Consider the following 14,980-nt stretch of genomic DNA (forward strand, 5'->3'; position numbering starts at 1 on the left):
GTTTGGTTACATGTTGGACCGTTAAGGTTAGTGAGTGTCCCACCATGCTAATTCAAGGGGTTAACTCCCTTGATCGGGTGATAAACTTAATTGCTGCTGTGGGGTTCCGCTAAGACATGGTTAAGACCGGTAACCAGGCAACGGGTTGTTTACTTGTCACTCATTCTGTCAAGATTCAAGATGGAAAAATGAACGGAGCCTTTGATAAACAATATACGAACTAGATGTTGTGTGACATAAAAAATGAAGCGAAATACTGTCTGGGTTTTATATACTGTCAAACCGAGATAAAAGTTTAAATTTAATGTCCTAACCTAACTTGGAACCGCAATATAGAAACACAAATTGATGGCCTGGAAATCGAACCCGGGATCCCTGGGTGATGAAGCTGAGCTTCTACCACTAGACCACAGAGGTAGATATAAGAAGTTAAACCTAATGACTTAATGAGAACTATGGAATTAATTGAAAAATCTTCTAACAAAATATTTTAAAATAAGGCCTTACTTAGAAATTGAGGTGTTATTTGTTGAGTCCTTTCTTTTGCACTGACACTCCATCTAGTTCGTTGTATTGTTTTTCAAAGGGCATGGCGTAATGATATTATTTTCAGTGACGGATGTCAAAAAACAACCTCGATAGAAATAGTAACCATGGCAACCTCAAAACCAAAAAGTTTGGTTGTTTGAGGTTGTTTGACATTATAGGGACATAGACACCAATTTCAATGAATATGACAGAATATTGAATGAAGTGTGAGTGAATGATTCACATAATGCTTGATTTATGAATGGTCTATTAGATTTTCGTCATGGGACTCATCCAATTAACAAGGGTAATAATCCTTAAACGCGTCGTCAGCAAATCCGTTATTGAGACTGTAACTAACAGAATCATGTGAAACCAGGTCTTAATCTACGCAGATGGCTCACCTCAAAAAGATTAGCCACCGTGGTGGACAATTTCGTTAGCATTGATCTACCAACCGACATATAAGACATATAAGTACCTACTAATGCATATATGTATATGTTCGTTGGTTTGATTGAATTTCACTTTAAAAGGTTTGAGAATTCACTCACAAAATTTCATTAATTTCTCCAGCCGTGAAACAGTAACAACATCCTTACTTATCTTAATTATTTTTTTGTTTTTTACTTTATTATTTTTAACGCAACTTTATACGCATATTCTATAGAGCTTCCACTATGTTATTGTATTTTAGTCGTTTCCTTATGTCTGGTAAGTAAAGTTGGTTTTCCTTTGCAGTAGTCAAATATGTATGGGATTCTGAATGTCAAAAAACCAATAATATAATGGACAGAGTCTAGCCCCTTTATTATAAAACGTAGTCTAAACATAAACTAGTTCGTAGTCTACGACCGTTTATAGTCCAGATATCATACAAAGCAGTAGTCTAACCCCCTTATTCATAGAAAAGTTATAGAACGGCATAAAAGGGGGTAAAGCTTTAGACCAGAACTTTATCTATAATAAGGGGTCGTCGAGCAGATCTCTTACCTGGTACAATCCCGGTCGGCGGGCGGGCCGGCCACCTCGTGCAGGCGCGCCTCCGCCTCCCGAGCCAGTCGCCGCAGGTGGCACCCGATGGCCTCGGGAGTCTTAACTGGAGGAAAAATATAGGGATGAAACCATTGGTGGTTTTGAATAGAGTGAAGTAAGTATAGGTTATAGTCGGAAATCATGAGACAAACTTATACTTTATTTATACTATACTTTATTTATTTATTTATTTTATTTTATTTACTTTTTCGGAACTTTTTAATTTGTAACTGTACAGACTACCATATGTTCTTATTTATGTATAAGTATAACGTCTAATCCTAACTAATATTATAAATGCGAAAGTAACTGTGTCTGTCTGTTAGTATTTCACGCCAAAACTACTGAACCGATTTGAATAATATTTGGTATACATATTAGTGATGTAACGAATATTCGCATTCGCATTCGCATTCGCGAATATTCGCACTTTTTTGGATATTCGCATTCGCATTCGCATTCGCAAAATTTGGTGCGAATGTTTTGCGAATATCAGTAGGTACTTTTTAGAAAAAACTATTTGAAAATAATGGTTAACAAAGGTTAGCAAAGTCAAAATCCATTCGTCGATAAGTAACTTTTTTATTACAAGTCACTCTCTTAATCAAATTAACAGTCTTACTTTATCATAATTCATTACTTTGAAAAATGAAACTTTAGATATAGGTAGTTAATAGTTTCATAAGACCTAAACATAAATAGCTTCTGTAAGCAATCAAAAAGCGTATTTTCACAATAGTGTCACAGCAAGACAGCCATAGATTTAAATAAGGTACGTGCGCCAAAGATGGACCTATTCCTAAAATGGCCCACTTACAAAATTTGAATCTTCTAAACTCCCGGATAAGTTGAAATTTCGCTCTAATGTTTGGTTAGTGCCATAGAAAAAATGGCCTACGATTTACAACCTAATGTTTAAAAACTTTTTAGTAGTATTTCTTTACAATAACAAACAATTATCGTTTTTTTTTCGATACAGACTTTCGTAGGTTCAAGGGCATTCTGAAGAAGCTAAGCGTTGTTTGTATTATTTTATGTTTTTCAATTATTTCATTAGGTCTTGTCACCGTGAAAATTTCATATGAAGGCCCACCACACGCGATACCAAGATGGCCCGGGCCTTACAGGACTATACAATATCATAGTTTCTTTGGAACATGAAAGATAGAATTTCGGCTATATTTTTTATTATTATGTTATATTCAAACACTGAAACTAAACTTTAAGCGTAGTTACGGTCTCTTAAGTACCTACTTTCCAGTTTAAATACTTATAAAATAAACAAAAATTCAAAAATATTTTTTTATTAACCTAATAAAGCCCACGAAAAATTGAAGCATTGTTTTTCACTCTAAATAATTGTTGGAATAAGAGAAGAACATTTTTATTATTTTAATATCATTACAGACTTCTGTATTGAATGTAGATTTAGTTTTGCCACCGCACTATTAACGCCCAAAAAATCGATAGTAATTGATTAATTAACAAAGAAGCTCATATTTTTGTTTAAGTTTTACGTAAAAACATGGTTTTTGTTCTGATAGAATTTATAAATTATACTTGATTAATATCGGGCCATGATAAGTGCCTATGTTCCTAAGAAGGCCCACATTAGAGGTTTTCGAAAATGATTGTTTCCGTAAAGAAGCTCGATTTAATCTGATGATTTATTTGTTGATTAATATTTAAAAATAAATGGAGAATATAGTAATCAAGTTTATTTTCTTACATTGTTTCAATTTTTTTATTTATTTAATTATTGCAACCCTTTTTTGGCGCCTTACAAGGCGCACGTACCTTACGTTTAAATGTTTCGTGTAAGTCGCCCTCAGAAACCGTACACAGTCGCAATGTGTCGTAACAGTTACGGAGCTAAATAAAGTGTAACTACTTCAAAAAAAAACTGCGACTAGTATTGGCTAGTCTCATTCGGAATGCGCCTACAACGGAACGTACCTCGTTCAGGACAAGACTGCCACGAAACCATACAAATGACGTCAAATTTGAACTCAAACTGAAAATTCGCATTCGCATTCGCATTCGCGAATATCGATATCAGATATTCGCATTCGCATTCGCATTCGCGAATGTCCAAAAACACACATTCGTTACATCACTAATACATATGGTCTAGACCAGCTATACTCAAACTGCGGCCCGCGGGCCGCATGTGGCCCGCCGGGCCTTTATCAGTGGCCCGCCTGCCATGAGAGATAATAGGGAATATACTTACATTCTGTGTAAAAAGTATCGGGATATTCGGGATTATATCCATAAAACAAAAAATTATTGTTATTCATCCAAATTTATTTTATCACCTTCAAAATTTGCTCCTTCAAAAACGATCAATCCAATCATCACAACATTTTTTTAAACGCTGTTTTCAGAGTTGTGTTTAGTACTCGCGGCGATTTTTCCTTATTGTCTTCTATCGATTGAAAACAGTGCCTTGAAGTGGTGCATTGAAATTAGGAAAAAAAAGCTAGAGCTGTGAGCTGCAGCCATACCTATCTTGGACTTCTCACTAAACTTTTGTGTCGAGTGGACGTGTTTCGGTCCGGTTCTCCGTTACGTTAATTTTTGCATTCAGTAAAGTTGATGGTGATACAAGTGATAATCGGTCCCTCTCGTTTCATCTTGGGGGTCCCTCCATATCTCATCGCGGCCATATTGGATTGTGTATACCTGTCTCACTCAGCATAGAAAAATTGAAAAAGTGATTGCCGCCGAGAGTGGGATCGATCCTGTGACTGTCTGCGCTGCGGGCGAGAGTGGAACCACTGAGCCAAAGTTGCGGTGAGTGCGCATTCCGAAATCTGCAGTTATAACAACCAAGGTGACGTCACGCAGCTACGAGTTACGCTACGGGCTACGCGCTACGCACCTCGCACCGTCATAGCCTTGTCGGCGCTCTTGCTGCGTTCACTATAAGACTCAACTTTAGATAATTTATCATGAATCGTATCCAACGTTCGCCGCCGAAAACGCTGGGTGCGCCACAAACCTCATTCTCCGACTCGGATTTATCAAACCAAACCGATGCGCCTATAGGTATTACTCAGCGGGTTAAACGAACTCGGCCGTGGGATGATGACGTTATAGACGACTTGAAACAGTTTAAATCTGAAATTAAGGATCTAATGAAGTCCATGCTATTAGAGCAAAACCAGCATATAGATGACTTGCTATCGAAACAAAGTGAGCGTCTTGGCAAGATGGAAGAGCACATAAACTTTGTCAAAAATCAAAACTGCACCATTCAGAACTCTAACCAAGAAATAGAAAGGTCCATGAATTGTTTCGCCGATGACTTGAGAAGTATCGAAAAGAAAATCAATATTATGGAACAGGAACGCCAGAACTTGTCTCAAAATATTTTATCAATGCAGGATAAAATCGAGCACATTGAAAGATCGTCCATCAAAACTTGTATAGAGATCCGTAATGTGCCAAAAAAACAGTATGAGACTAAGGAGGACCTCTACTGTTATGTTAAAAATATGTGTCAGCACATAGGATTCCAGATGCAAGAAGCAGACATTCGTGATGTCCTCAGGGGACCGTCTCCTAGAGACAGCAAGAGCTGCGCCGTGTTGCTGGAACTACAAAACACAATAAATAAGAGCCGACTTCTGAACGCAATCAAAAAGTTCAACCTTGACCACCCCAATAATAAATTGAACTCCGCGAATTTGGGATTCAATAATAATGCTCAAACAATCTACGTCTCCGAGCAACTAACCCAAAAAATGAAAAGATTACTTTATCTTACGAGGGAGATGGCCAAGGGTAATAACATTGCCTTCGTGTGGTGTAGCAACGGCCGAGTTTTCATTCGCCAAAAAGAGGGTGCTCCTCACATTATGATACGTAGTGAAGAACATATTAAAGAGATCAAGGAAAATATTAAAAAGGAATCTACTAAGTGACTAGCCTTGTATAAATTTGTTTATGTCAATCCAGCTATATTATACCTTGTTTACGTTGCATGCTTATCTGTTAATAGTAATTTAATTGCGTACCTATGCAAAACTTGTCATTTAAACCAAATTATTTTGTGCCAATGCCGAAAGCTTTCGCTAACACTAAACTACTCTAGATATTTTCGGTCTTTCACAGCTTTGTACGTTTCTGTTTACCGTGAAATTCAAAACCCCATCGATTTTCACCCACTTGTTGTCTCTCCTATGCATTTTTGTTTTTAAAAATATATAAATGGATGATACAATTAACTTAATGCAAGAAATTGAGCAATATAAAATATCTGATGCATTCGAATGTGATCCGGAGGATTGCCGAAAGTACCTTAATGCTCCTCATAAACAATTAAAATTAATAACACAAAATATTAGAAGTATTAATCATAATCTACCCGGTTTCTATACTCTACTTGCAAGAATTGATACAGACGTGGATATTATTGTTTTTACAGAATGCTGGCTTAACAGTCCAACTAATTTTACACTGCCGGAAATTGGTAACTTTCGAAGATTTTCTTCTAAAAATAACATTCTCCAAAATGATGGTGTCGTTATATACGAAAAAAGCGACCTAAAGTCATCTACGTATGAATATATTATGAAGGAAGCTAACTGTGTAGTTACTACTGTAAATGAAAGTATTGCGGTGGTATCAATCTATAGGTCGCCGTCGTACAATCAGTTAGATCCATTTTTAGAATCCCTCGATCAAGTTTTAATATCTCTTCAATCATATAAAAATATCATACTAACCGGTGACATAAATATTGATATAAAGCAGACAACTAATGATAATAATTCTTTACGTTACCTAGAGCTCATAGCTTTACATGGACTTTTACCTGCTCACCAGTTTCCGACGAGATTAAATTCCTGTTTGGACCACGTCAATATACTTACCAACCTTTCCTCCACTACTCTTGTGGTAAAAAACTCACTAACTGATCATGACACTATTCTTTTTGCCTTAAATACTAAAATGCATAAAATTTTAAATAAGCAAACAAAAACTTCTATTAACTATGAAAAAATTTCGATAGACTTACAAAACTTTGATTTTCGGCCCGTACTTGAATCTAGTGATGTCAATGTAGCGACGTCACTATTAGTTAACTCTATATCAGACATAATGAACGCTAACACCACCTGCAAAACTATCTCTAGACGAAAGTCAACTATAAAACCCTGGATCACACAAGGACTTCTACGGTGTATTTCACATAGAGACAGAATGCATTTGAAATTAAAAAAAGATCCCGAAAATTCAATTTTAAAGCTGACTTACACTAGATATAGAAACTACTGTAATAACATAACCAAAAACCTCAAAAATCAATATCATAAAACTGAATTAGAAAAAGCAGGTAAAACAAATATTAAAAAAACTTGGGAAATAATAAATAATATATCAAACTATAAAAATAAAAAACAAAATTCTACGGACCTCCTTTCTTTGGCACATTCTCCGTTGGCATCAGTCAACGAAATTAATAAATACTTTTCTAGAGTTGGCGTATCATTACAACCGATAAATGATGAATTTCACAATAATGCTCTTAATTTGCCTAAAATTATTCCGTACTCATTAGTTTTGTTAGAGACGGACATTACTGAAGTTATATCCATAATTAATTCATTAAAATCTACATCTTCAACTGGTCATGATAATATTCCGGCAATAGTATTAAAACAAAACAAGGAATTACTGAGTGGTCTCTTGGTCCATATCTGTAACCTATCAATTAATTCTGGAATTTTCCCAGACATATTTAAAAGATCAATTATTATACCAATACATAAATCATCAAATAAAAAAGACATTGGAAATTATAGGCCCATATCCCTTCTCCCCACTATATCAAAAATACTAGAGCGCATAATAAATAAACAATTAGTACAATACTTGGAAAAAAATAATATATTATCCCCAAACCAATTCGGCTTCCGTAAACAAAAATCCACATCCGATGCAGTTTCCATGCTTAACAATAACATTGTCGAGGGGCTTGATGCTGGTGAAAGATGCCTTGGAGTATTTTTGGATCTCGCGAAGGCCTTTGACACCGTATCAACTCCTCTACTACTACAGAAACTGCAAAACGTAGGTGTGCGCGGGCTACAATTAAAGTTATTCGAAAATTATCTCAAGAATAGGACTCAGACAGTGAAGGTTGGTGATTTTATAAGTGAACCGCATGAAATCACAGTGGGCGTCCCTCAGGGCAGTATTCTTGGACCAACACTATTCCTCATTTTTATTAATGACCTTTGTAATCTGAAACTACAAAGTGGTTCAATTGTTTCATTTGCCGATGATACGGCCTTGATATTCAAAGGAAAAAACTGGAATGAGGTATTTGAAAAATCGCAACATGGTCTTAATATCGTAACTAATTGGCTTAATAACAACCACCTAAAACTAAACATTAACAAGACAACTTATCTAACATTTTCAATTTCAGAATCAACTCAACCATCTCATGCTGACTATAGTCTTATTGCCCACGAACCTCAGTGTAGACAATACGACGCCTGCACATGTGAAAAGCTTGATAGGTCCTCTAAGGTAAAATACCTCGGTATATTACTTGACAACAAACTCACTTACCAATATCATGTAGTTAGTTTGGCCAACAGAATTCGTAAAGTCATAGCCACCTTTAGGAAAATTCGAGACATTGCTAACAAAAACATCCTCTTGTCAATATATTATGCGCTATGCCAGTCACTGATAAGCTACTGCATTGGTACCTGGGGTGGTATAGTCAAAACACGCCTAATAGTAATGGAAAGAGCACAAAGAGCGAACCTCAAAGCGATGCTATCCCTTCCCAACCTTTATTCAACCTCTACCTTGTATAAAAAAGCTGATGTTTTAACCGTTCGCCAACTTTTCATTCTGAAAATTGTGACTGACCAACACAAAAAGATTTCCCAACCCTCCCTAAATAACCGAAGATCGTACAAAGTCTGCAATTTGAAGTGTTATAGAACAGCATTTGCGCAACATTTTTCGTGTTATCTTGAAAGTTTTCTTTATAACAAATTAAACAGGGCATTGAATATTGTTAATCTTAACAGACATAATTTTACGATTACTGTAACGAAATACCTAAAATCCCTTGATTATCAGTCAACTGAAAGTCTACTAACATCAACTAGCTAAAATTAATTATTAAATTCTCATTTTTCTGTACGCATGCCTTAATGTTAATTTTAAATTAGTAAGTACCCATAATATAGTACAAGTTTATATTACAATTTCATTATTATCAACTGTTATTGCTACTTTACTGAATGTACATTGTTTAATTAATTGTTTAAGAGTGTGAACATCTGATAGATAACTGCATCATTGATTATTTCTGAGAAAGTCACTGATGTCTATATTACAGGGTTTCCCTAGTTTAGACATCAGAGGATTACCGCATACGGACTATTACATTATGTGATTATCTAAAAACCTTATTGTTACAAGGAATATTTATATGATTAAATTAATTATTAAGTAATTTATTATACTTCTATAATATAAGTTCATTCTAGCAATTGTAACTATTATTGTGGTACTTTTTGTGTAAAATTTTTGAAATAAAGTTTATTATTATTATTATTATTATTATTATTATCTGGTGCATATGGTGGATGCTCGATGATATTTGATGAGAGCTCAAAAATTCAATCACAATGATGATCCTTGTGCGAAAGGCGCAATATCGTACCTAGTTCAATTTTTTTTTTACAAACAAATAATATTATTTTCCTACATGACTTTAACTAAAAATCTATAGAAGACAAAAAGGAAAATTCGCCGCGAGTACTAAACACAACTCTTGGATAATTCGTTGGCGTATGTTTATCGTTTCTGAAGGAGCATACTTTGAAGGTGATAAAAGGAATTTCGATTAATAACAATATTTTTTTGTTTTATTGATCTAATCCCGATACTTTTTACACATATACTAATGCATGTGTTTTTTTTTATATTATTATTCGATAGTTTACATCGCATGAAGCTGCATCCACACCGGGACAACGAACGCCCAACGAACGCCAACGGTTATCCCAACGATAGATATTGATCATACATAATACAGGGCAGATTGCAGCAGCGAAGGCCAACGAAACCCGTTCGTTGGCCTTCGTTGGGCCGGTGTATACGCAGCTTTATAATGGTTTAGAAAAAATTTGCTTGCGGCCCGCGACACCATGACTTAAACGTGTTTGTGGCCCTTATATAAAAAAGGTTGAGTACCAATGGTCTAGACCCTGAGAAAGAACATAGGCTACTTTTTATCCCGGAATTCCCACGGGAAAACTTTTAAAGGCGAAGCGAAGCTCGCGGGAACAGCTAGTTAGCTAATAAAATTGGTATACTTAACTATTTAGCAACTCCTTTGTTTCATGCAAGTATACTTTTTTTTAGAAAATACACTACCCTTATCTTAACCTGCCTTTGGGATTACCTACTGATAAAAATACACTTCTTGACCCAGTCCCAGATTTCATAGACCGTAGGCAATTAAACTAGGCCCAATTAACAATCAAGCCATCCACAAATAGTGGCACGCATGAGTCGCCACGGCGCAAATGTAATCAGAAACAGGCGTCTGGATTGACCACCGTAGAACCGAACCAAATTACATTATAATAATTCCATTATAAACCGATTGCATCAATAACAACATGCAAACCGATTCGGTGATACGTGTATTAAACATAGCCAATTATGGCTCGTAAATAAAATGGGACTTCTAACTACCTGTACCTACCATAACACTTTTATGAAACGAAATTACTGGGTCTCGTACAAGATTTTTATCTCAGTTTTCTAGTGTTACGATGATTTTTTATGCCCTTTGCACATTTTTAAATACAAAATCCGTAAATCCATTCTAGCGGAACAGTGCAACGATGAAAATGTATAAATTAATTAATCTCATAGCAAAATAAACATTCCACTGCAAACTTTTGACTTTATTATTATTTCGTAGGATAAGTCGAGATAAACTTCGTTATTTGCGAACCGACGAGTGAGTAATTCGTTAGGGATAAATTAAGTTAGAGCGGTCTAAATGAGCCGACATGCCATGCCGCTGAAGTTTGATTTTCAGGGAATTAGTTCTGGACTCCCTGTCAAAGGCAAACCCGAACCATGGACGGACATTTTTGCTCTCCGTAAGTTTCTAATTAACTTAGTTTGAGTTATTTCATTAATATAATTTATTTCGTAAGATTGAATACCCAAATCATTATTTTTTTCAGGAGAAAATCTCTAATACATCTCTAGTACATGAATGTGCTAATATTGTTTTCGTGTGAGAAAATAGCACGATCCTTCCTCCGGGCTAGAGGATTAACTTTTAGGACGATGGATCGCCCTGGACTAACTAACTTAGCCGGTAGTTAGGTGGGTAAGTACTCACTATGTATGAAGTTGAAATATATTGCTTTCTCTCTTAGTTTTTACAGAGCCCTTAACGGGGTAAGTACCTATTTGTACATTAAAGACAATCGTAGAAGAAATATTTGTACGACTAATATTTTTGCTTTGACTGTTAATTTAATATCTTGCATGCATCTTGCAGGATAGGCAGATATGCATTTGCTGTAACAACTTTTCGTCTGTCAGTCTTTGTCTGTGACTCTGTGTCTGTGGGTCTGGCTTATTTAGATATGCTATAAAAATATACTTTTAATAGAGGTAAGAAATGTAAGGCGCAAGTCTTTATTCATTGTTGATGAGGTTTCCTATTGCAATAGTTCGACAACTTGTCTTTACGGTAGAAGTTGGGCAGGCGTTTGGTGCCCTGCGACTCCTGCCGGAATGCCCAAGGGCCAAGGCGATCGGAACTTCTTACTACACTGAGTTACTTTGTGACGACATTTTATAGAAGTCAATATAAAAACAGTGGAAGATCGGTAGTATTGGTATCGGTAAAAGCTTCATTCAAATTTGTTGTATTTTTAACATGTACTAATATCAAGTAACTTCAAACAATGCAGCCCAAATTAAAATAGAAAATAATTAGAGTGGGTAGGAGTAGCTACTAGCTACCAATGTTAGGTTCTAAATTATACGCAATTTGTAACGTTATTGTACCGTCTCTTCCTAACATAAGCTTGTGATTAAAATCCAATTACCGACTTTGTACGTGGGACTAGCATCATGCACTACGGTATACTAATAAAACCCACATACGGTCGTGTTCGTTGATCTAGTAAATACTATAAGGGTGAAACTTCCTCGAATACTGCCCAGTAATTCTACGAACAGCTAGAAGCCTTTCCAATACTTTTGTCAAGGGAAATTGGTCAGCGTATCAACTTCCGTTAGTCGATAGACAACATAATGACAAAATTCGTACTGTTACAGTATGTAATTGGTTGGGTATTTACTTAATTGCTTTGTGCTGGATTCCGTAGCCACGAAATAAATGGCCATTGTTTAAGTTTACACACGCATGTTTTTGTTAGGTCTGCTTTTAAAATCGTTATGTAAAGTTTATATATGCACGTTTATAAGCACATTAGCTAAATGAAAAATGTTTTACATTTATAACTTAATGTTCTATGTAAGTATACTTATCTAGTTAGGTACATAAGTATCAAGTGGTCAAGAGTCAAATATTGTCATTATCTTTGAAATAATTGCTTTCAAAACGGGCTTTTAACAAGATAAAGTGAACTTTAACTGAACTACACTTCAGCTGCGATAAAGTTGGTGGTGCAATGAATAAGTTCGCCTGGCGCTCTGTGGTAGTTACCGGCAGATGGGGTAAGAAGTTAACAACATTGGAAGTACATGTCTTATTTATTTGATTTATTTTATATTACTTAGTACCAACCATCTAGTAAGCAGTTTGAAGTTACCTAAGTATTAACTTCGAGCGACCACTAATGGTTGGCTATAGTAGGTATACTGTTTGGCACATTAAAAAGGACATACAATCTACGTAGGTACCTATTATTAGCTATATGTATTATGAATCGATTATAACACTTAACGGTGTTTTTGTTTCGTGTCACGCTGAAGAAATTTAGTTACCCATTTCGAACTTAGAATGTTAAAGTTAAAGGTAAAGATAACGGCCATTTTCTGAATACATAGTAGGTATAAGGGTGGGGATGTATAATATGAGCTCTATCTAAAAAAATATCACCAAAAACTGGGTGTGATAATCTGAGTTAACCCTATAACGCAAATAACTCAAAAGGCACGCAATTTTAAGCGAAAACACGCGACGAAAGTAAAACACAACATCAGTCTATTCCGAGGTTGAATTTATTTGCCTTCGCGCAGAGAGAGACATAGCTTATCTCCTCCCATGCGAATATGAACTGTCACTTTGACAAGTGACTGACAAGCGTGCGACGATAGTACGATGTGTTTTTGTTTTATTCTTCTTTTTTTTACACAATCCCAGCCAGTGTGAAGCATGGAGTTAAATTATTAAAGTCATGATACGCCTAGGGAATCAAGGGTGATGGATATAAGGAAGTGTTGTACAACAACAAAAATACATTTAAGTATAAGAAACCTTATACATGGTTTTCCACTTGCCATGTTTTTAGAAACAAATTCTATAAGTATTTACTCTAAATATTTTATATACATATTATGATGGCCATGGCTTTATGGAAGACTTGGCAACATGGCCCCGCTTTCACCCATAGCATAGACTAACTTTGTAGGTACTAATTGGACTTGCACATTTTGGGAATCAAATATATATTTAAAAAATATTGTCTTAGAAAACCCGTAGGAATTCCGCGACAAAAAGTAGCCTACGTGTTAATCCAGGTGTCAGCTAACTCTATACTTACCAAAATTCATTTAAATCAGTTCAACCGTTTTGACGTGAAGAAGTAATTAAAAAACATACAAAGACATACATACTCACAAACTTTTGCCTTCATAATATTAGTAGGATCTATAGTCTTCTAGATATTGCCCTGTGGACGACTTGGTAATAATATGGCCTCGCTTCTACCTTTAAGGGATCCAATAAAAAAAACTATATGTAAACTCACATTGCGTCCCCTCCTTGGCTCCGAACTCCATGAGCATCTTGGCGAGCTGGCGGTTGTTGGCCAGCACGGCCACGTCCAGCGGCGACAGGCCATCCGAGTTGAGGCTGTAACACCACATCATTAGGTTTATTTGTGTCTCTTTTAGTCTACCCATCCAAAGCTTAGACAAGTCTGTGATCCAAAGGTTGTTTGGAAGTGATAAGACCGCATTTTGTACCCTAATTTAGTTGTTATATAAAATAGTTAGTTTATTTCTTGCTAATAAAGAGTACCTAAGTACTCTATCTAGGTATATTTTGAGGCAGCAACTCAGAGTTAAAATGTTATTATTGGTTTTCGATTTGACCTCCGGAAATTGTCAACATGAACTATGCCGTGAAAATGGACGAGCCAGATTGAAGATTTTTAGGGTTCCGTAGCCAAAATGGCAAAAACGGAACCCTTATAGTTTCGTCATGTCCGTCTGTCCGTCTGTCCGTCTGTCCGTCTGTCACAGCCGATTTACTCGGAAACTATAAGTACTACAGTGATGAAATTTGATGGGAATATGTGTTGTATGAACCGCTACAAAAATATGACACTAAATAGTAAAAAAAAGAATTGGGGGTGGGGCCCCCCATACATGTAACTGAGGGATGAAATTTTTTTTTTCGATGTACATACCCGTGTGGGGTATCAATGGAAAGGTCTTTTAAAATGATATAAAGTTTTCTAAAAAACCTTTTTCTAAAAGTGAACGGTTTTTGAGATATCAGCTCTCAAAGTCGTAAAAAGTATGTCCCCCCCCCTCTATTTTTATAACTACGGGGTATAAAATTCTAAAAAAAATAGAGGTGATGCATGCTAATTAACTCTTTCAACGATTTTTGGTTTGATCAAAGTATCTCTTATAGTTTTTGAGATAGGTTGATTTAACTGTAATTTTGGTTAAGTATATTTGCTGCTACGGAACCCTTTGTGCGCGAGCCCGACTCGCACTTGGCCGGTTTTTTTCTTAGCAGGTCGATTGGAAAGAGGTATACTTACTTTTCTACTTAGACGGTAAAATTAAGTAAACAATTTGGGAGGCAGACTGCCTTTATAGCGGGCGCGGCGTGAAGCCGATTTAGACCTTCTTAAGTGCAGAGAAGAACCTCTTTTCTTTGTGTTCTTCAGAGCTTTGTTTCATTATTATAGCCTCTTGTGGTGTATCTCTTCAGAGCAAACCACTCTAGATTGTTGTGCTGTGACAGTATCAGTAAGAGATACGAGTATTCTAAAGAATAAACTTGTTAATAAAATGTTTTGAACGGCAGAACAGGTAACAATAACAACTTCCGACAATGCCTCCTCTCAATCAACAAAAATATGCCTCATCTATCAGACAGCAGATACATAGGTATAAAGGGTTGTACCTATAATTG

The 14,980-nt window shown here is 35.9% G+C and overlaps 1 protein-coding gene across 3 annotated transcripts in view; it reads right to left on the reverse strand.

Moving 5' to 3' along the window:
- LOC105391894 overlaps nucleotides 1-14,980 on the reverse strand; it is a 63,077-nt gene that overhangs the window by 7,677 nt on the left and 40,420 nt on the right. For all 3 annotated transcript variants that reach the window (XM_048626979.1, XM_048626980.1, XM_048626978.1), the window contains 2 exons: nucleotides 13,578-13,681; nucleotides 1,522-1,627 (listed from right to left, as the gene is read on the reverse strand). In XM_048626979.1, coding sequence (XP_048482936.1) covers nucleotides 1,522-1,627; nucleotides 13,578-13,681 — 210 coding nt within the window. The remainder of the gene's footprint in view (nucleotides 1-1,521; nucleotides 1,628-13,577; nucleotides 13,682-14,980) is intronic.

This window comes from Plutella xylostella, chromosome 17, assembly GCF_932276165.1.
Source record: "Plutella xylostella chromosome 17, ilPluXylo3.1, whole genome shotgun sequence".
Lineage (NCBI taxonomy): Eukaryota > Metazoa > Arthropoda > Insecta > Lepidoptera > Plutellidae > Plutella > Plutella xylostella.